This window comes from Gymnodraco acuticeps, unplaced genomic scaffold, assembly GCF_902827175.1.
Source record: "Gymnodraco acuticeps unplaced genomic scaffold, fGymAcu1.1, whole genome shotgun sequence".
Lineage (NCBI taxonomy): Eukaryota > Metazoa > Chordata > Actinopteri > Perciformes > Bathydraconidae > Gymnodraco > Gymnodraco acuticeps.
Window position 1 is genome coordinate 556635 of NW_022990213.1, and position 22265 is coordinate 578899.

Genomic DNA, 22265 nt, shown 5'->3' on the forward strand with positions numbered 1-22265 from the left:
AAAGTACTCAACTAAAGTATGTGATCAAGGTACTTAACTTGAGTATGTCCATGTTATGAAACTATACTTTCACACATCCTGTCATCATCCGAGACATGTATCAGTCAGCTTCAATTACGCTATTCAAATGCAGTTGCTCCTCCCCTTCCTGTGTGCGCTGATGCACCATGGCATCATGTATCTCCAGATGTTTGTGATAAACTGAAGGATGGTGTTTTTAAATGCTCCTTTATCCTTTTACTTCACTACATCTTAAAGGTAAATATTGCACTTATTTCTGCACTATGTGTGACACTGGATTATTTTTACACACAAAATATGATTAGTTTATTAAAAAGTAGTTTTGTTATGAGTGAATCCACAAACCAATTTTCCTGATGAAACTCACATACTTGTAACATTTCCACAGTGTGGTATTATTATTTTACTGTTCTACAATATCTGAATAGTTCCCCTGCACAGAGGGATTGAACAGTTTCATTTAGCATCCATCCACTATTGCTATTATTTTATATACAGTATACTAACTATTATTTGTTGGTGTGATATTATTTGGAGGGTACGTACTTGCCCTTCTCTGTTCCCCAGAATCCTTCAGCCGCCTCCATGTTTGTTTTCCAAACTTGTCCTCCAGAGTCCAGACATCATTACTGTGAGTAGACTGGGGCCGTTTCTCAATCTCGAGGATTCTGGCTTCCAAGCCAATATTTCAAGGATGCTACGTCATCGAGTGCCGCCGAAGGACTGTTCCAATCTCCAGCATACTTGGAATTCCACCGAGGCCGCGTCCTTGGTTTGGGGGAAATTTCGAGGCTCCACATGGGTAGACTTGGCGTCCTTAATATCCCCACAATGCTTTGCGCACGGACCAATTTCAAAAACCCTTGAGGGGAATGTCTGAACCGACGCAGCACACATTTAAATGTAAGTATGTAGTGGCGTAGAACATGTGTTGGTAAATATGTTACTTTGTTACATTGTTTGTTATCACCAAACATGTGTTCCGTGAAAGTAAAGCAAGTTCATAATTACATAGACATCGTGAGGTATTTACTTTCGGTACAGTTTATGTTGACACCGTTAGAGAGAGTGGCACACTTGTTAGCCTGTTCCATTCTTCTTCGTTTTCCGAAGCTGTGGCTTGGAAGTGTACTTGCTTCGTTTCTGAAGGAAGTGATCAGCATCCTCGCGATTGAGAAACACCCTGGGAGCTGCTGGCCGTGTCAACAGCTGGTCAGGTGACGCTGCTCTTAATGCATCAACCCACTAAACATTGGGAGGGAGGGAGGGAGGGAGGGGTGCTGCACACTCCGCCTCTCTAAGGTCATCCAAGCTGCAGAGAGAGTGGGAGTACTGATGACATCACAGGGACCATATAAGAGGAGGCGCTGAGGTCTGGCTGCAAACCTCTCTGAGCGGAGCCCTGAGGAAGCCGTCTGCCTCCACCCCCCCCGCTGTGACCCGGGACACCAGAAGACACCGTCCTGGAGGATATGCTGTTCTGCCACCCGCAGCCCGAGTCCTACCACCAGCACTCTGCTAGTTACATTAGGTAAAGCACATGAAACTTTAGAAACATCTGGATTCCACTGGGAAACATTTGATTTACGAGGTTAATCAACGTGTCAATGCAAAGCAGCGTGCTTACAACACATTTGGACATCGGCAGCATTTTTTCCTTAAAGTATTTTAATATTTTTCCAATTAAACTGCCATGTGAAATTCGAAAAACAATGTCATCTAAATGTTTTTATACAATGATCTCCTTTAATGGAACATTGCATTCAAAATCAATATTAAGACAACAAACATAGATGAAATGGACTTTTTCCCCAAACCTCTTGACTTGAACCAGATGAGTAACATTGTGTTTTAACCTTTGTTTCTATGCTTAAACGATTAGATAAAGCGAGAACGGATGGTGACCTCCCGTCCTCAGCCCCTCTTCTTGTCTCTGCTCTTTCAGAGATGCCCTGGCACCGTTCTTGAAAGATGAAGAAGCGAGGCTCACGGCTGAGAGTGTGTGTAAGAGGAGCCCGCTGCAGGTGGTCCTGTGTGCGGCCACCTCTCCGGCTGTGAAGCAGCAGGAGGAGACCCTCACTTATCTCAACCAAGGTAGCTATCTGCGCCGCGGGTGAAGGTCCACGTTGACTGAATGGAGCTCATTTTGTCACATGTTCCCTGCAGCAGTACCAGGCTTACATTAACGCTGACGCAGGATTCCAAATCCATTGTGCCTTGGGGTTGGGCTAAATCTTTATCAATTTATCACAAATGTATATTTATACCCCAAGTTTGGCACCCTGCGGCCCCCGTAGAGTGTGCAGAGACTCAACAAGGCAAACAGAACAATGCTTTAACGCCATTATATTTATTTTATTTTTATGAAGTAAAAGCCTGTTTTGTCTGGCCAACATTTAAACTTTCAGATATTGTATTTAAAGGTGGGGTAGGTAATTTTGGAGAAACCAGCTGGAGTGCTCTAGAATTTGAAAATACACAGCCGGAACAAATCTGCCACTTCCTCACAGAGCCCCTCCTCCAACACACAGGAACGCGCACATGACCAATGAGGGCACGAGATAAGTTTGTGCACAGATGGAAGGCTGACAGGCAGGTAGGCCATCCAGTTAGTTTAGCCGGCTCAGATGATTGGTCGTGCTTTTTACAGTACCACGGCTTCCACAGATGACATTTTTTTATGGATTTGTTGTCAAAGCACTTCAGATATTCATTGCTATCGGGACGTTAAGAGCATTCCATGGAATATAACAACAAGTGTATCTCGAGCCGGTTTCTCAAACTTACCTACCCCACCTTTAATGTCAAACCACACAAATGTAATGTCATGTTTGAGAAGCTAGAGGATATATGTTATTTTTACTCCGAGATGATTTATGAATTACAAATTACAATCTGTGGTTACATTTAGATCTGGAACACATATTCTATTGATAAATCAAACCAATGTTATGATGCTAGTTGGCTAAATGGGTGGGGGGAAATGTTCCCAGGGCCAGATGCTTATAGAGGCTGATTTGAAAGTGTGTTCCGTTAAAAACGTCAACATTTGTCAACGTTTTTGAAATTAGATTCTTTTTTTTGGGGGAAATTTCAGAACGGGAAATGTAACTCACAAAGAAGGACATATTTGAAAGTAAACCTCTCAATGTTATAGATTCAGTTTTATCAAACTATTGTATTTCCTCCATAGTTTTCTGTTTTTAGAAGACAGTTGTTAAACACACATAGACTGCTGTCCTAGAATATAACAATGGAATATAGTGTAATAACATAATAACATAAATGACAATGATTAACCAACCTGCTGTTTTCATGGTAGAGAGATTTGAAAGATATGAAATCATACCCTATGAATGATGGATCTGATGCAACATGAGCTCCTACATGTGTCTGCTGTCTTCCTCTAAACTAATTCCCCTTCTTTTTTCTGTTGCTCTTTCTTTTGTCTTTTCTTGCCAACATGTGCTCCGACCTCACTGCGCTCTGAATGAGACATTTGATTTGTGCTTTATTCATCTACACGTGTGCCCTGCATATCTGCTGTACAGTCATTTGGTTTGAAACACAGTAACTGCTGCTACTAATAATCAGTATTTATACTATGCCTTAAAAGCATTCATAGTCTTAGTGTTATTTAAATGATATTTTTATTATAATACTTAGTTTCATATTTGATCAGATGGTTAAAGGTTGTCCAGTGGCTGGCCTTGATATCTAATTTGATTTAATTTCTATCTCCACTGCCCTTCTTTTCTGATTGACTGATTTCTCAATTTTCAATTTTAATCAGGTTTTTTTTTAATGTTTTAAAATGTAGGTCAGTCCTACGAAATCCGTATGCTTAACAGAAAACTAGTGGAGTATACAGATATAAGCTGCAAATATGTAAAGGTAGGTGTAAGGTATTGTGTTTGTCTTTTTTTGACCTACACATGACCTCTTTCTGCTCCTGTCTCTTTTTATGTAGCCATTTCCTAGTTTGTCACAGGTCCCTGAACCTCCCTTCCACTTCAGGGGTGGACTGTCCACCTCGATGAGCTTGGTACCATCACCCAAACGTACCTTTCCTCCTTCCTAGATTTAACAAACCCTCACGAACACACAACTCCTCTGACCTTCACTCCTTTACCGTACACTCTCCTTATGAACATGCCAATCTGCTTTTGTCTGCATCACTGGGATTGTTTTCAGAAAGACTTCGGCATCTTTAAACCAATTTTACTTCTGGATGTTTTTTTAATGGAAATAAAAAAATATAATGTTGTATTCCTGATGCCATGTCTTCTGAATCAAACCCATTAGCAGCATTATTTCTGCCATGCAACGTTGTTTTGTACACAGGTTGTGACTAGATTTCAGATGTTTTAGGGCATTTGTCCACACACTCACTTCAGAGTAAGGAGAGCTCATTTTATTTCCTTTCTGTGTGAGTGCATCCACTTGACATGTCTCTGTGGTCCGGCTGCGTTAGCTTGAGACTGTAAAGTTAGCGGTAGCATCCTAGAAACACAGGAATGGGACAGGTGGCATCTCTGCAAACACATGACGCGCTGCTCAGTCAGGCCTGAAATATCCCCATGTTGTTGCAGGTAGTTAATTGAATTTGTTGATTTATTTGATGTGCTGGCAGACTTCACAAGGTTGCTTTAAAGAGGCACTCCACAGTGCTTTCATAAAGCAGCTCTGTTGAATGGTGAGAAAAGCAGCAGAGGCCCGTGTTCAGCCCACAGAATTGGTCACATGCTTGGAATGTTATCAGCCCGTTAAATGGACTTTATCGGTTGTCATCAGACCAGAGATTTAAGGTGGTAACTAACTCCTTATTGGCTCAGTAGGCTGTTGTCAATTCTTGGTAAGCTGGATCACCACAGGGGGTTCAACTTTGTTAGCTAGTGACCTCTAATGGCGTCTAATGGCAGAAATAACAATAACAGGATTTAAGGAAGAAGATGGGCCACTAAACAGAGGGAGAGCACAGATGTCAGGGTGGATGGGTCGAACACACACAGGACATTTACACAGGAGACCACTCTTCATGTATATGTATAATACCGCCAACATTTCCCCTTATTTACTAAACATACTTTAACATAAGTTACCAACAAACCTTTTTTAATGGGCTGATATCATTCAAAATGAATGAAATTGTCACAAATCCTACATTTCCCCTAATGCAACTGGATAGCACCCTTTGTTAGACTCACTTGCCAACATGTTTGTAACAAACGCTTCCTGTTGAAAGGTTACACCATCAGGGACTTATTCTTTTAATAACTACTCCTGGAGACGAGCCAACTAAACCAGAACTGGTAGAGTGCCCCTTTTAAAGAGACCCTTCTCTTATTTGTGTTTTGTCTGATATGTTGACCGATATGCTAGATAGCCAGCACACAGTTAGTAACAGAAGTTGAGGGCTCTGCAGCACATGCCGTCCACTGAGAGACGTTCTTTGGTTAGGGTTCCCACACCACTTGAAGATTGTGAATTGGAAATTGACCTATAGAACCAAACACTCTTTTTAATTCGACAATCATTTTTAAGACCCCGGCCACACGAGGACGAAAACGGCTAAACGCATAGGATTAACGCAAACGCAATCGCAAACAAGCTTCCGTCCACACGCAATAGTCATCCGGATAGTGTCTGTCCACACGAGACCGCTCCGTTTAGCTCCAACCGCTGGAGAAGCTGCAGTACATATGCAGGAGCCTGTACGTGGCGCTGTAACTTCCTCCACAAAAGCAGCGAAGAAGCATGGTTGTCATGGTTGCCCTTCTGTTTATTCTCCGCGGTGGGGGCCGAGGGAACCGGGCAGAGTTTTTCGCCAGTCAACGTGTAATAAAGTTTAAATCTTCCGACAAAATTATAAAAGTGCCGGTCAAAGGTCTTCTTTGTTATTTATTGAGCTTTAAAACAAATGAATAACGACTCTATATAATATAATAATAAAATACACGGAGCCTCTCTTTTTCCTCCCTCTCTTCGGACAGCGTCAGTGTCTGTTTCATGCAGCAGCTGATCCAGTAATGAGTGACCCGGTCGACAGTAAAAATAAACATATTTATATCTAGTTTAGGTAGTTTGAGAGGTAATTAAAATAGCTAAGGGTGATGATCGGACTTGAAGTGTGTGTTTTACTCCGTTCACCGCCGCATCACAGCGGGAGGAGCTGCGTGTCCCGTCCTGTCAGATTAGACTTCACTCGCGTTTATATCCATATTGAGAGAAAGATAAATAATCTGAATTCAGTGTGCAGTTTACTTTGACGCGGGGGTGAGCAGCAGAGGTGGGGAGAGGCGGGGCTATTGCCTCATCATTATCAGAAAATGATCGTATAGGGCGCACACACGGAGCCGTTGGACCCCCCAGAGCGTTGCGTATGCCGTTCTATCCACCTTGGGACCCGTTATCGTTTACGCAGTCGTTTAGTGCCGTATTCGGTCGTCCTCGTGTGGCCGAACGGTCTATATGACACTAAACAGTAACGCAAACGACCGTTTTCGTCCTCGTGTGGCCGGGGCATAAGTTCATAAGATTCTGACTATTTCACACCTCAAACATTTGTACAGACGCTTTTTGATGATCCTAAGTTGCGTTGTGTGTGGGAGCCCTGATTTAAGAGTCTTTGTTGGTGCTGCATCACATGCAGACATTTGAGTCATTTGCTCCTCCTTAACCTGCCTCAGTATATTTCAATGAGGAGGGGAGCCTTTGGCACGTTGCCCAACAGTCCAGCTGTTTGGCCATGTGCGAGCTGCCCCCTCCAGATGTTTCTGTTCTCCGCTCTGAACTCCGGATCTGTCCACAGAGCATCGTGCGGGTGGTGTTCCACGACCGCCGGCTGCAGTATATGGAGCACCAGCAGCTAGAGGGGTGGAGGTGGAACCGACCTGGAGACCGGATCCTGGATATAGGTGAGTGGACTGTGAGTAGGTCAAAGATCACTGATCACAGTGCTGTTTGAACCAGAGCGAAATAATGACACTTCTTCCACTGGACCAAACACCCACTAAAAACAGGATTTACATTTTTGTGGGAAGGTTGCTATCAGCATTTATTCCTGAACATATGACTCAGCAGTTATCCCTGCATTTATCAGCTTCACCTACTGTAAATCAGTTATCATACACGCTCATTTTCTCACCTGGTGATACGGTTCAAACAGACATTTTTCATTCATATATTGTTACTTATATTGTTATATTGTTCATGTAAGAGTGTGACATCACCTTTTTCCAACAAAGACATGCCAACTTAGATATGAATATGTAAAGAGAAATAACTGAAGATGTCCCAACAGAAAACTCAGTCAGGACTCCTTCGCTCATAGCTACAAGCTCATTTTCACAATGTGTTTTCGGGCTTTATAATAATTGCAAACTGACTGACTGATGATTTGCAGATATCCCGTTGTCAGAGGGGATTCTGGAGCCCCGTTCACACCCCATGCATCTGAACACCATCGAGTTCCTCTGGGACCCTGTGAAGAAGGCTTCTGCTTTCATCCAGGTACAGATTCAGCGTCTGGAGGAGTGTGTAATACATTTCGCACACACAGGAGTATCTAGTTACAAAATTACTAGTTTAACCTGATTATTTTCCCATTAAGATGTTTTTTACTTTAGTGTATTATGTAAGACAACAGAAAAATGTGAGCTTAGAAAAGAAGAAACCAAGATATTTAGGATAAAAAACATGTTCTCTTAAATTTAGGCTAGACCTACAGAATAGTGGAGTTTACAAAAACACTTGCTTTTTTAGTTTCCTGATTAATCCCATTTCATTCCAAAGCCTGCTCACGAACTGACACTCCGTCTGTTGTCGTCTTGCATCTTCTCAGGTCAACTGCATCAGCACTGAGTTCACCCCCAGGAAGCACGGTGGGGAGAAGGGAGTGCCGTTTCGTATCCAGGTGGACTCTTTCAGCACCAATGAGCACGGGGAGTACATGGAGCATGTCAGTTCTTCCAGCTGCCAGGTTAAAGTCTTCAAGGTATGAAACCTGCGTGTGTCTTGTACCAAGTTATGTTCTGCTTTTTTAATAACTGGGCCAGGTAGTGCATCATAAATATATCTTAAAACAATCTGTAGCCCCTTTAAGAGAAAACCACCAACACCTGGCTCAGAGGGAAAGGTGTCAGTCTGCAGTCTTTGTGTACATATGACTCTGCAATAATGATATCAGTTTTAAAGTACACAGACAGAAAATAAAATACATGACATGATCAGGGAATAGAGTGAAGCAGTGAAGACGTGTGGTGGAGGCTGACCTGGAAGTTAGCATCACAAAGGCTCTCTCTACAAAAAGCAATGGGATTTTTCCATTGCATTTGGTATAATGCAGAAAATAAATGTTGTGGCAAACACACAGTCATGATATTTAACCCGTTTGGTTCAGCAGGATAATCTCCACATATTAACACCACTTTTTGAAGCGTTAAGCAAACACCATAAGTATAAAATCACATCGCATGGCTGCGTAACACCACCGCTAAGCGAATGGCGGCTAAAGTTCGGTGTGATGATGTTTAGTCGTCTATTTAATCACACATAAAGTAGCAGGGAACCAAAAGAGGCAAAATACTAAGTTGTCTTCCGGGTTTAGGACTCCTTCCTGCACCACTCTGTTGACAATTACGGATTACATCCAACGGAATCTCGTAATCAGGATCCAAAATAACAGTAACTGTTCCCTGGCAGTTACATGAAAAAAATGCATTACCAGGTTACTAGTAAAAAATAAATAAATTGGGGTTTATAGCTGGATTACAATGATACAATACCAAATAAAAATATATACAGTACCAGTCAAAAGTTTGGACACACCTTCAAATTCGAAGTTTTTTATTTATTTAAATGTTTTCTACATTGTAGATTTATACTGAAGACATCATAACTATAAAAGAACACATATGGAATTATCTAGTAAACAAAAAAGTGTTAAAAATCCAGAATATACTTTATATTTTGCTGGCTACCTGCAGAATGCTGTGGTAGCCATGCTGGTTAAGTGTGCCTTGAATTCTGAATACATCACCAACAGTGTCAGCAGCAAAGCCCCCCCCACACCATCACACCTCCTCCTCCATGCTTCATGTGGGAACCACTCATGCAGAAACCATCCGCTCACCTTTTCTGCGTCTCACAAAGACACGGAGGTTGGAACCAAAAATCTCAAATTTGGACTCACCAGACCAAAGTACATATTTCTACTTTCTAATGTCCAATCCTTGTGTTTCTTGGCCCAAACAATTCTCTTCTTCTTCTTGTTCATCCTCAGTAGTGGACCTTTGCAGCAATTGGACCATGAAGGCCTGATTCACGCAGTCTCCTCTGAACAGTGGATGTTGAGATTGTCTGCTACTTGAGCTCTGTGATCATTTATGTGGGCTCTAATCTGAGGTGCTTTAATGTGTGCTTTCTGAGGCTGGTATTGATGTATTGATCCTCTGCAGCAGAGGTAACTCTTGCTCTTCCTTTCCCGGGGGGTCCTCATGAGAGCCAGTCTCATCATAGCTTTCGATGGTATTTGCGACTGCACTTGAGGATACATTTAAAGTTCTTGACATTTTCCGGATCGACTGGCCTTCATTTCTTAAAGTGATGATGGACGGTCGTTTCTCTTTACTGAGTTGAGTGGTTCTTGCCATAATATGGATTACAACAGCAGTCAAATAGGGCTTTCCACTGTGCACTAAGACCCCATTTACATGGGAGCGCAAACGGACCGAATTCGTTATCAAAAAAGTCTTCCGTTCACACGCATTCGGCTCATTCAACGTGTCCGTTCACACGAGACCACTGGAAACGCTGTAGTACATATGCCGGGCCTGTAAGTGGCGCTGTACTTCCACACAAGACCGCTCGTAAGCGCTGGAGACGCTGTAGTACATATTCCGGGCCTGTAAGTGGCGCTGTACTTCTGCCACAAAATACACCAAAAGCAGTGAAGAAGACCCCCGAGCATGGTTGCCCTTCTGTTTATGCCCCACGGTAGATTTAGCAACATGTAGTTCATGTAATTCTCCATATCCACTTGTTGCTGATGGTTGTGGTAGAGGAGCTGTAGATTTTGCACTAACATATGTAGCATGGTCAGTAGCAGTAGCAGTGCTACAGCAGTGAGCAGCAGAGGTGGGGCTATGGCTTCATCGTTATCAGGAAATTATCGTATAGGGCAGGGGTATTCGACTAAAATTCAACGAGGTCCAGTTAGAGAAAATGTCCCCATGCAAAGGTCCGGAACATCAATATGTCTAACTAGCTTTATGAATTAGTGTGATATATATTGAAGTAGCCTGCAGCTTTATCAATGTCTGCATTGATTATAGAACAATATCAGTCTTTACACATCATAACAATTGAACAGTTTTAAAGTTTCTCTTTCTTTCCCTCTTATATTGCAGTCCCTCACTCACTTTTTTTTAATTCAGTGCGAGAATTGAGCTGGAGCTTATTGTCCTGCCAGGAGTTTAAATCTGGGCTGAGATGGTGTCAGGGTCATTCTCATACACACATGTAGGTGCTCATTGGTTAGCCTCGGTTAGCCTGCGCTGGAACCATATTTCGTTTTATTTTGATCCTGGTGGACTGATCATATTGGGCTCTGAGACTGCTTATTTGTTGTGACCTCAGTTCTGACTTGAGAGGGAATGTTTGGTCAAACACTTTGTGTTTTGTCTCATAGTGGCGTGTTGTCTCTTTTAATGAGCGCCACGGTCTCTGAACAAATGAGACACACTGTGCTCCCAGTGGGCAGGATGAACATGAATGAGTCCACTCAGGGTTAAAAGCTCTGTTCTCACTGTCCCCTTTCCTCTTCTTGGAGAGCGCCATGTGTCATTATTTGTCTCTCCCTGTCTGCCGCTAACACGCCTGTTCACTCTCCTCTCCGTCTTCTCTCCCTGTATCGCTAATTATTCTCTTCACTCACTCTCCTCTCCGCTTCTCTCCCTGTATCGCTCTTCTCTTCACTGTGGCCCATTCCCAAACCGCCCCCTACACCCTACCCCTCCGTTTGCGCGTTCACGCGGAGGGTCCGCCATATTGAGGGCTGTTCCAAAGCAACGAGTGTGGAGGGGGAGTGGGCTATCAAGCCCTCAAACAGCGAGTCTGCAGCGGTGCTGACTTGAGACCGGTCTCTACCTGACCGGAGTCACGCTGTGTGTGTCCGTCAGGAAACAAGCTGTTTACAAGTAGTTCCAGAAAACATCCACTGATAAACTACGATGTTAATAACCTCATATGTTTTTAACTTAGGATCATACCTGTGTTTAGTCTAGAAAAAGGTAAATGTGTGCATTATAGGGGTGTAACGGTTCACAGAAGTCACGGTTCGGTTCATACCTCGGTTCGGGGGTCACGGTTCGGTACGGTTCGGTACAACAAGAAAAAGCAAAAAAAAGTCCCAAATGCATAATTCCAGGTTTGTTGTTATTTATGTTTGAACAGTGGTGCAAGTTTCAGTTTAAAAATAAAGAATTCTAACATTTTGAATAATTAACTGTATTAAACAGTTAAAAACAAACCACAAACACTCAGATGGCCATATTATCTATAATGGCTGATGTCAAACAAAAAGGTTTCATTAAGCTGTAAAACTAAAAAGAATGTCTTGAAAATATTACATCCTAAATAATAAGAAAGTGTTTCAAGAGCGCAAAGTCGTTGAAAAACATATGCCAAAAGCTTCCGTTATTTATTTTGGTCTCTCGGCTTTCATGTCTCTTGGCTTCTTAAAGACAGCGGGGATCAGCTGCTGAACTGCTGTTGTCTTTTGCCGGGCTCCGGTGATTGGCAAATCTGGCTGATGCCTTCTGATATGATTTAGCATGTTTGCCGTGTGTTACCATTAGCATAGCGCACCACTGTAGAACAACGGCGACACACCGTCCTCGTCCGATCCACCACTCGTACACTCCATCGTTATTGTAGTCCACAGGGAACCCGAAATGTTCCCACACAGCTGATGTAAAAGAAGCAGGTGGGTGCTAGCTCCTGTGTGTTATCTGAAATCGCCATACTAACTTTTCTTCTTCTTGTATTTTGTTCGTTTTGTTGTTGTGTTTCTTCTTGTTCTTCATTTGTTGTTTAAGGGCGGCTGGCAAACAGCTTTTAGGCGCAATACCGCCCCCTGGATTATATATAGTGTAGTGGATACTGCCCTGAATGACAGACTTTTTTCCCACTCGTAAAAAAAGGCGTATTCGTCGTGTGACTGCGTGTGCCGAACCGTGACGTCCGAACCGTGACGGTACGGGACGAATACGGATACCGTTACACCCCTAGTGCATTATATTATAAAGTTGTGTATATTTACAGACTGTTGCAAAAACTAAGAAGCTTATAAACATCAGGTTTAAAACTAAAAGAGCTTTACAAAAAAGTAACACAATGAAAGATGTTTGGAGTTTTATTTGAGTTATTCATTTAAACTTTTTGTCTAAGAGATGCTGATTTGAAACCGTTGTTACATACAGTTACGGCACTTCCTGTTTCTGCCGGAGAGAGGGGAGGCCGTCCCAAAGCTTGCTGCTGTATTTACTCTCTCCATCTGACAGGAGGGAGCCTCGTTGAGCTGTGGCTACAGACGGAGTTCACTCCGTCACGGAGGGGTAGGGTCGAGGGAGTGGTTTGGGATTGGGCCTTACTTTCCTCTCCGCTTCTCTCTGCCGCTCTCTCATCTCTTCTTCTGTGTTTCTCTCCCTGTATTGCTCACTCGTCTCTTTCGCCCCCTGTCGGCGGCGGTTAAAATATAATCGCCCCGTCAAAATTGAAATCCCCTATTAATGTATTGATTATAGGTCCGGGTCCGTATAGGTCGGCGTCCGGATCGCGGTCCGCCTGTTGCCGACCCCTGGTATAGGGCGTACACACGGAGCCGTTTGCCCCCAGAGCGTTCCGTTTGCAGATCTATCCACCTTGGGACCCGTTATCGTTTGCGGGGTCTGTTTCTGCCTCGTGTGAGCGAACGGGCTATACGCGAGAGGAAAGTAGCAGATACAACCCGTTTCGTTCTCGTGTAAACACCGCCTAACCCTACCTCTGCACAACACAACTGATGGTCTCAAACACATTAAGAAGGCAAGTTATTCCATAAATTGACTCTTGACAAGGCACACGTGTTAATTGAAAACCATTCCAGGTGACGACCTCATGAAGCTGACTGAGAGAAGCCAAGACTGTGCAAAGCTGTCATCAAGGCAAAAGGGGCTACTTTGAAGAATCTAAAATATAAATCATATTCTGGATTTTTTAACACTTATTTGTCAACTAGATCATTCCATATGTGTTCTTTCATAGTTTTGATGTCTTCAGTATTAATCTACAAAGTAGACAAGAAAAAAAGTATATATATATACTGCCTTTTATTTTAATGCAGGAGTTGAACACCTGATTTATTAAACAACAATAAAGTGTTTGCTCTTAATTAATGTAACTGAAACAGCATTTGTAATCTACTATTCTGTGAGGGCCGTTTTAAAGAGCACACATTTCTGATCCTAAATATCTTGGTTTCTTCTACCCTAAGGTCTCATTGTTCATTTGTCTTATATATTACACTTAAATAAAAAACATCTTATTGATATTTATTTTCTCTTATATTTATTTGCATTGCATTTGATATTAAGGTAATCCAAAAGTAACAGAAGGTTCAGATTACATACTTTTTATAATGTGATACTTTTGATTATTTTTACTAGTAACTGTAACCGAATATACCCATTAAGTAACTCAACCAACCCTGTTTATAATGTATTAATGTAAAAAACATACATTAGTATGCTCTCCTCAAAACAGGCTGAATTGAGAATAACCTTGTGAAACCAAACTCATCAGGAACTTGTTCGTTAGTCTTTCCACTTTTCTATCAATCACTAACTCTGGTTTGAGCGTTACAAAGGGAGACTGAATAAGTAACAAATATAAAACATTTCCTGGCATCCTTACTGCTCTCTTAACGCCTGCATTCATAGTCTATAACATGCACACCCAAAGATGACTGAATTATTTTAGTTTTTGCACATTGTGTCAGGTGTTTACACTTCCATCTTTATGTTTGTAAGCCTAAAGGAGCTGATCGCAAGCTGAAGACCGACAGGGAGAAGATTGATAAGAAGGCGCTGCAGGACAGAGAGAAGTACCAACTGTCTCATGAGAGCACTGTGCTCAAAGAGGTGAGCCCCCCCCCCCCTGTCTCCGGACACATTCCATACCAGAGAGGAGCCTTTGTTTGCTTTCATTGTAGTGCTGTAACTTTATTGATCTGAATTCATGTGTTATCTAATCTCAGCAGCACTGAAGCCTACAGTCATCTCACACCTCAGTGGCTCTGTCAATCATTGGTTGCATCACTTTAGTGTCTGAACAGTGACTCAGCACTTAACTCTGTGTTAATGTGGTTTGTCATTCATCTCGCAGACAGACAAACCTGATCAGAGCTGAAGCGGGGAAACAATAATGTGTGTGACTCCAGAGAGGTCCCTGAAGGACAGTGCTGAAACAACCACTTAGATCTATTACTGAACTCATTACAGTGTTCAAATCTAAAAGCCTTTAAGTTCAAGTCTTTAATACATTTCATTTGGTAAAGGTTACCAGCCATATGATTTTCATTCATTATTATCTATTCTCTCTCTCTCTCTCTCTCTCTCTCTCTCTCTCTCTCTCTCTCTCTCTCTCTCTCTCTCTCTCTCTCTCTCTCTCTCTCTCTCTCTCTCTCTCTCTCTCTCTCTCTTTACGATTATTCATGCTTTGATAAACAAGCAGCCATTGTTTAGATTTACAATTAACCAAAATATTGCACAACCCAAACATATTTATTATTATAAATACAGATTGTAAAAGTTGTCAAAATGTTTTTTGCATATTTATTTTTTTATTGTAAAGCTGTATTTTTAATATATTTTGGGTGCAGGGTAAGCTAAGAACAAAACACTGACATGTCGTATTCATTGAAGATGGTAATGTAAGGACACAAAAAGAAGTGTTGGGCTCCACCTACTCACTAGAGAAATATTTTTGCATTTACATTTTGCCCTTTGAACTCAGTCTGCATGTGCAGCTGTGCAGCTACTCTGCTGTGGTTTATCGAAGCTTCTGTGTGTTGGAAATGAAGTAGATGAGAAGAGTTTTGAGCCTAGAACAACAACAAATAGGGCAACACAGACTAAAGGCTTCATAGCTCACGGGGTTCAATGCTAATCCTTCGTAGGTTGACTGCATGCAACACCGATTACCTTACACAAAGTCATTTGATCCATTGTTGTAATGAAATAGGGATTTCTAAATATTTGGTTTTGGTTTACTCATGCAGTGTTCGTCCTGAGATGTATCTGCTGTGTCTCTCTCAGTGTTCCCCCTGGCCTGACGCTCTGAACCTCAGCATCCACAGCAGCAGCACTCCATCTCCAGTCTACCACAGCTCCCCCACCTCCTGCACCTTCACAGATGGGTGAGTCAGCATTATCGCCCAATGATACCATGTGGGTGTACTAGGGCTGTGCAATTTAATCGATCCTGCGATATATATCGATATTTAGTTTTCCGAGAAAGTATCGATATTTCAGCCACGGGTATCGATACATTAAGTCTGATAACTGTGTTCGTTATTCTCGCGTCCAGGAGAGAAGCTTTAAAAGGGAGACTAATTGAGTCTCTGAGAAGGTTCAAATGTATACTTTAATTAATAAAAAGCGCGGTAATGTTACAAGCAGAAGATGGTTCAGTCAGAAAAACAGCTGTGTTCTGGCTCTCATGAGAGAAGGGAAGAGAGCGAGCTCCATCTTTCCAGCTGTTAAATATCCTCTGCTGGCTCCTCCCTGTGGGCCGGTTGGCGCTGCTGGGGGCCGGCCCTCCACGTCTCCAATGTTCGTTGTTGCGCATTACAGAGGATTCAGACATTGTACATTAAATATATAACTAAACACGCCTTTTCTCCTCCTTATCTCTCTCATGACTTTTCATTTAATACATTTTAAAACGCTGTAATCAATACTCCAAAAATACCTCACTTCTGGTATCATTTCCGGATGTTGTCTCATGCTACCCACGTCTGTAAACAAACGTATTCAAATAAACTACCTTCATTTAATATTCAGCAATAATAATATCTCGACGTCTATAGTTGTAGTGTTGAAATCAGTAGGTTTCGGTGTGCAACACTACGTGTCATATCGCTACTAATTTCACCTCTATAGTAAATGGTATATTAGCCACATGCTAAATGCTAACCGGAGATGAAGGATTTTCAGAATAAAAGCTTAACAACTGGTTGTGCACAAGAACTTCTGGTTTTTCAGTATAAAACAGCATTTAAACTGACGGTATGTTTAAGGTACTTTATGTCATCAAAACATTGATTTTAATTTCTAACAAGTCCCATTCAAATCCCCTGTGTTCCACCACCTGCAGCACCTTTTAATTCTCCATTGTCCATTGTGATACTGCACTTTATGTACTTATGTTTCAAAGGCTTGTAAGCTACAGTTTGCACTGTTTCAATAAATGAAACACATTTTCTCACCACATATTTTGATTCATTTTGTCCAGCATTTGCAAGCTGTAGACTCTCTGTCAGAGCCATATATTGTATAATTGATGCTTTCAGTTTTCAGTTGAATTAATTCAATCCAAGTCAATGGAACACTCACAAGATGTCACCAAAATCACACTGTCCCTTTAAAATCTTTCAGAAAACGATATAAGTGTATCGAATTATATCGAATCGTATCGAATCGTATCGTTGGCTGAATATCGTGATATATATCGTATCGTTGGCTGAATATCGTGTATCGTATCGTGAGATTAGTGTATCGCTACAGCCCTAGGGTGTACATACAGCTAATAAATCGAGCTCTGAAAACTGTACATCTAATCTTAAAGGTCCCATGTCATGGCCATTTCTACTGATCATAATTCCATTGTTGAGGTATACTAGAATAGATTTATATTGTGCAATTTTCCAAACTCACATTGGTTTCTCACACAGCGTCTCTGTAAAGTATGTGTATTCACCGGTATTCACTCTCTGCCCTAAACGGCTTGTTGGAGCTATAAGTGTGGCTTGATATTGAGTAAGAAAAAGGTTTATAACGCTGTGAGCACGGGTCTGCGGAGAGCATTTCTCCACGATCCCAACGTAGTAGCCCGAAAAACGTTTACCCATTTAAACAGTCGTGGTAGATACCTTGTTTGTTTTAAACATCATAAATACACAATCAACAATGGATACTTCCAGGTTGTGTACCCGAACTCCCGCTGGTCCAAACAAAGTAGGAACAGCATCGTTCTTCAGTGCCCTACGCTGTACCCGCCGCCGCTGTGTCTGTAAAGCCGTTGTGTCCTTGGGCAAGACACTTCACCTGAACTTGCTCCTGTGGGTATTGTCCACAGTGGTGACCATTGCATGTATGATATGTGTAATGTGTATTTGTAAAAGCGCTTTGAGCATCTGGAAAAGCGCTATAATAAATGTAAGGAATTATTATTATTATTACATATCCGGCATGCATCGCTGAAAGGTTTGGGAAGCTTTGTTTCGTGAAAGGCTGGCAGAGGGTGCGGCCATAGCTCTGGGCGTGGCTACTGGCCATTCCTACGTAGCGATGGAAGTAAATGAGAAATCTCCAACGAGGTGTTTTGGGGAGGTATTTTCTGTGTTAGAGTCTTACTCCCTACAGGGTGTACTTTGAGGGGTTTTGACTCTGCAGACCATTTACATGCATTACAACCTTCATAACACACAAGGGGACGGGTAATAACCGGAAAAGCATGAGATGGGACTTTAAAGAAAGACCAAAATGTAAAAATGTATTATCTACTTTGTGTTTCAGTAGCTTTGTTTGTGGTTTCAGAGATCTAGAGTAGTGTCATGCTAACATATGGAGCTAACAGCTCCCTCTATGGGTGCTTACCAGGAGTTCCTATCACTGAACTTCTTCAGTGTGTGGAGAGATAAAAGTAGACACTTAGAAATGGACAGACAGACACTCAGCTGATCACCTTAATCTCTTTTCTTCCTGTGTGGATGTTTCTGTAGCAACTGTTCTCCAACCCAGCCAGGGGAGCTGCTAATGCCCGCCTGCTCCGATGTAAGTAAGGGAGAGCGGTGCAGTGAAAGTGTTAATGTTGCTCTCTTATCCCTTTTAGGCCATTATTTGGAGACTCATTTCAAGGGCTCTTCTTCTTTTTGACATGTAGCAGCTCCTGCCCTCTTCCTCGCCGCAGGACACGCAGCAGTGGCTGCAGAGACACAGGTTCTCCCCTTTCTGCAGGCTCTTCTGCAGCTTCACAGGTAACGGCACAACAATCATCACTGTTTTGAGAAAGCAAGCACACAGCCGAGCGACTCAAACATAAAAAAGTATATGAAAGGAATCCATGAATATTTTGAACAGGTAGGAAGCAGAGTGGATCTTCTGCTGTTGTTGCAGGTGCAGATCTGTTGAGGATGAGCAGGGAGGATCTGGTCCAGATCTGCGGTCCAGCTGATGGGATCCGCCTCTTCAACACCATGAAAGGAAGGTGAGACAATAAAATACATGGAGCTAAATCTGGGCCAACAGTTTCCATCATTCGGAAAAATGTAATGTTTTGAAAATGTACGAAAAATACAACAATGCATTCAAACAGTCTCTCAATCTGAAAGCATACATTCGGATGAACTGATCAAGCAGGACTCAAATATCAAAATATATATAAAACTGAAATATGAGTAAATATTATTCATTCCCAAAAATTGCTAAACAGAATCTAAATAAATGAAACCTGAAACAACTTTTCAAATACTTAGTTTTAGTTTGAATTCTATTTTCAAAAGTTCAGGATCAAACTTGAATTTTCAAATACATTTTATTTATATAAAATATATGTAGTGGAGTAAAAGTACACTATTTACCTGTGAATTGTGGGGTAGAAGTACAAGATATGAAAATATTTGAATATGCAAGTAAAGTGCAAGTCTCTCACAATTGTACTTAAGTATAGTACTTGAGTAAATGTACTTTGGTACTTCACACCACTGCAGGTTAATGTTTTTAGTAAAACTCAGTGAACATCCTCTTCTGACCCTAAACTAAAATCCAACTGATTGAACACACTGTTATACTGTACCATGCACTGGCAAAGATTAAACCAGTGTTTTTTAATATATTTATTTTAGATTTTCGTGATTGCCTTAATAAAGCAGTCATGTTTCAGAAGTCTTGTTAGTAGTTATCAGCAGTATGTCAATAATGAATACAGATATAGTAAGATAACTTTGATAAACAGAAATGTACCTGCATGTAAGTCAGTGTTAGTGAGTAGAAAGGAGGGCACACATGAAGTCAGGCTGTTGTGTGTCTTACCCAGTTCCATACTACAGCTCTGCTCACCTTCCCAGGTGCATTCAGCCCCGTCTCACCATGTATGTGTGTCAGCAGCAGGCCAGACCTGCCGTAAAGCCGGGGGCTGGAGACAGTAAGTGCCATACAGTGTCCTCTGTTCTCTATAAATGATGTTGAATATTTACACACGTATTTTAGTACGTGTGTAAAACCACTTTAAAGGACTATCATGGAATAAGGAGAAGTACAGCGGCCGACAGGTGCAAACACGCTACAACGGCCAAACATTACATTAGGAGAAGTGTGCTACGGTTTCAAAAACAATGCAAATAACCCCCTACAAATGTGCCAAAACTCATGCAAATGAAGAAACATCTTCACCAACTGGAGGAAACATGCGCAGGGTTTACTAAAAGTGCTGCAAACACAAAACGCTGGGAGAAGAACAAAGCTGCAAGAAGCTCAAAACACAGAGAAACTAGAAAGTGACGCACACAGCTGGGACCGGAGCGCTTGCTGACGTTCAGGATTATAAAGTTGTCCAACTGTCACTGGAAACTTACCTAAAATGTTTTATGGGTTTATTTGAACATTGTGATCACATGACTCCCTCCCATGTTGCTGCAGATCTGCTGTACATTTATTTTGTTATAGTTATGAAACAGACTAACTCTGCAACAGAGACAGTTGTCCAACTTTATAACCCTGAACGTCACCAAGTGCTCCGGGCCCAGCTGTATGCCTCACCTTTTAGTGTCCCTGCTTCCGTTGTGTTTTGGCAGATACATTACATAGTTTTGGACATTTCTCCTAATGGAAATGTTTAGCTTAGGCAGTTGTAGCGTGTTTGCATCTGTCAGCCACCGTAGAGAAGTGTTTCTTAAGAGAAATTAATCATCAGTGTTAGGTAGTGTTCATTTTAAAAGCAACTTGTTTCACAGCAACATTACTGCCTTTGTACCGTTACAGAGTAACCTACTGAGAAAAGTACTTTTTGTCACCAAAAATGAAAACCCCTTGCGTTAATGTTGGTGTCCAGAAGGCGTTTAACCTACGGTACGCTCACCATTTGGATACATTGACTCAACCGTCATTGGATAGCTTAGTTTACGGCAGCTGTGCAGTACAGACACAGTCTCCCCTCTAAAGACCCTCATTATGTTCACTTATTGCAAATGTCAGGCATTTTTCCCTCCATGTAACAAGTCATAGTTATTAATAAGTGATCTTATGGAAGTTTGCATTTCACTGTGATGTTTTTGTAATTGATTAAAACAATTAAAAAACATAACTAAATAATGGATTACGAGAGTTATACACTTTTGTTACATTTCTCATTGCAACAAAAACACAATTTCTCAGCCAAGAAAGAGGCCTATTGTCACACAGTCTGCAATGATGTCTTCACAATGAAATGTAGTGTTCTGGTGTACATGAAGCAGGTTGATGTGTTCCCTCCTGTGTTCCCTGCAGTCTACCACGCTCTGTACCTGGAGGAGCTGACGCTGATGGACCTCTCTGAAAAGATCGCTATGCTGTACAGCTTCCCCCCGCAGCAGATTACACACATCTACAGACAGAAACCCAGCGGGATCCACGTCCTAGTCTCTGACGAGGTATCCTTACGTCTCATATCAACTCCCCCTAACTCTTCACATGTTTGACTCGTTCACCAAAGAGCTCTGTTTGAGAGCCCGGCCTGCTCAAATTGATTTCAGAGTTCCAGCCCACCATTGAGCGCTGTTAAAAAGCAACAAATAAAACATCTAATAAAAAGTGTACCTTTCACACCAGTTTTTCTCTAATACATAAAAGAACATTTGAAAAGAAAGGGTTCATTTTTCAAAAGTGTTGATGTCTAAAGGTCCTCCTTGAATGACCCATGACTATAATGATTAAAATAATGAAGAGTGGCACCAACATGTACAGCTTTGTCCTGTAAGTGCTGTATGCTCCGTAGGGCTGATTATCATAATAAGGAAACACTTATCCTGAACAAGATTACATCCCTTGTTGATATTGCTCTTGCCAAACAGGGGGGGAATTTCTTTAACCTCAGTGATGAGTCTTACCGAAATTGCATGTCATTTTGTCATAAATTCAGATATATTGTGATTGTCGTTGCCCTTATAGTTAATCCTGTTGAGTTCTTCAGAGAGGAATCCATTTGAAATTGAATCTTGAATCATTGAATCTTGAACCATTATCTTTCATTTGACCACTCAATAAAAGAGTGTTGACAGCCAATTAAGGCTATCCTAAACTCTCCCTAAAGTCTTTATCTAAAGCTGACCATTTGGCACTGCCATTAACAGGTTAGCAGAAGCTAATTATGATATTTAAAAGCCTGAATGTACAGGAGAATTTGGATTTATAGATGATAATAAATCACACAATGTCCTCACTTGTGATAAGCAGCACTTTGGGAATGGATATAATCTGTTGACATGGGTGAATCTGTGTGTTTCAGATGGTGCAGAACTTCAGGGAGGAAACAAGCTTCATCCTCAGCACTCTAAGAGGTAATCATTTATCAAAGTTAACCTCTGATTCCACAATGCACTGTTCATCAACAGACATTCCCTATACACCCTGTGTAGCTGGACCAGTTGAGTTTTTAATGATCGTTTACCGGATTGCTTTCTGTCTCCCAGATGAAACCACGGATGGATACCGCGTCGTGTTGAAGTGACCAACACTCTCTCTTCCTCTGAGAACAGTGGAATTGTACAGCTTGTATATAAGTCCTAAGATGTACAGTACAGTAAAATGCTGTATTCAGTAGACGGAAATGTGGCTTTCCGTCTACTGTTGAATGGTTTTCTTGAATTTCTCTGTTTCATTTGTATTGTTAAGTTACTGATTCATGCTTCAGGTGTCTTGTAATTAAAAGTGAAGGTGTACATTTTCGGC

General features: G+C 41.6%; 1 protein-coding gene across 10 annotated transcripts; it reads left to right on the top strand.

Moving 5' to 3' along the window:
- The first annotated feature begins 138 nt into the window (after window positions 1–138).
- Window positions 139–22257, top strand: tfcp2l1 (transcription factor CP2-like 1). Of its 10 annotated transcripts, none has more exons than XM_034218418.1 (16): window positions 139–258; window positions 589–924; window positions 1967–2115; window positions 3842–3915; window positions 6833–6938; window positions 7427–7533; window positions 7865–8017; window positions 14091–14201; window positions 15378–15478; window positions 18065–18116; window positions 18226–18319; window positions 18423–18549; window positions 19409–19485; window positions 20826–20968; window positions 21823–21874; window positions 22007–22257. In XM_034218418.1, exons 4-16 carry the CDS (start codon window positions 3862–3864, stop codon window positions 22042–22044), a joined length of 1215 nt encoding a protein of 404 aa, XP_034074309.1. In that variant the 5' UTR covers window positions 139–258; window positions 589–924; window positions 1967–2115; window positions 3842–3861; the 3' UTR covers window positions 22045–22257. The 10 variants fall into 10 exon arrangements, 8 of the variants coding, with proteins under 8 accessions (XP_034074309.1, XP_034074310.1, XP_034074312.1 ...); XM_034218419.1 differs by having other exon boundaries at window positions 158–258; window positions 635–924; XM_034218417.1 differs by having other exon boundaries at window positions 211–258; window positions 559–924.
- The last annotated feature ends 8 nt before the right edge of the window (window positions 22258–22265 follow it).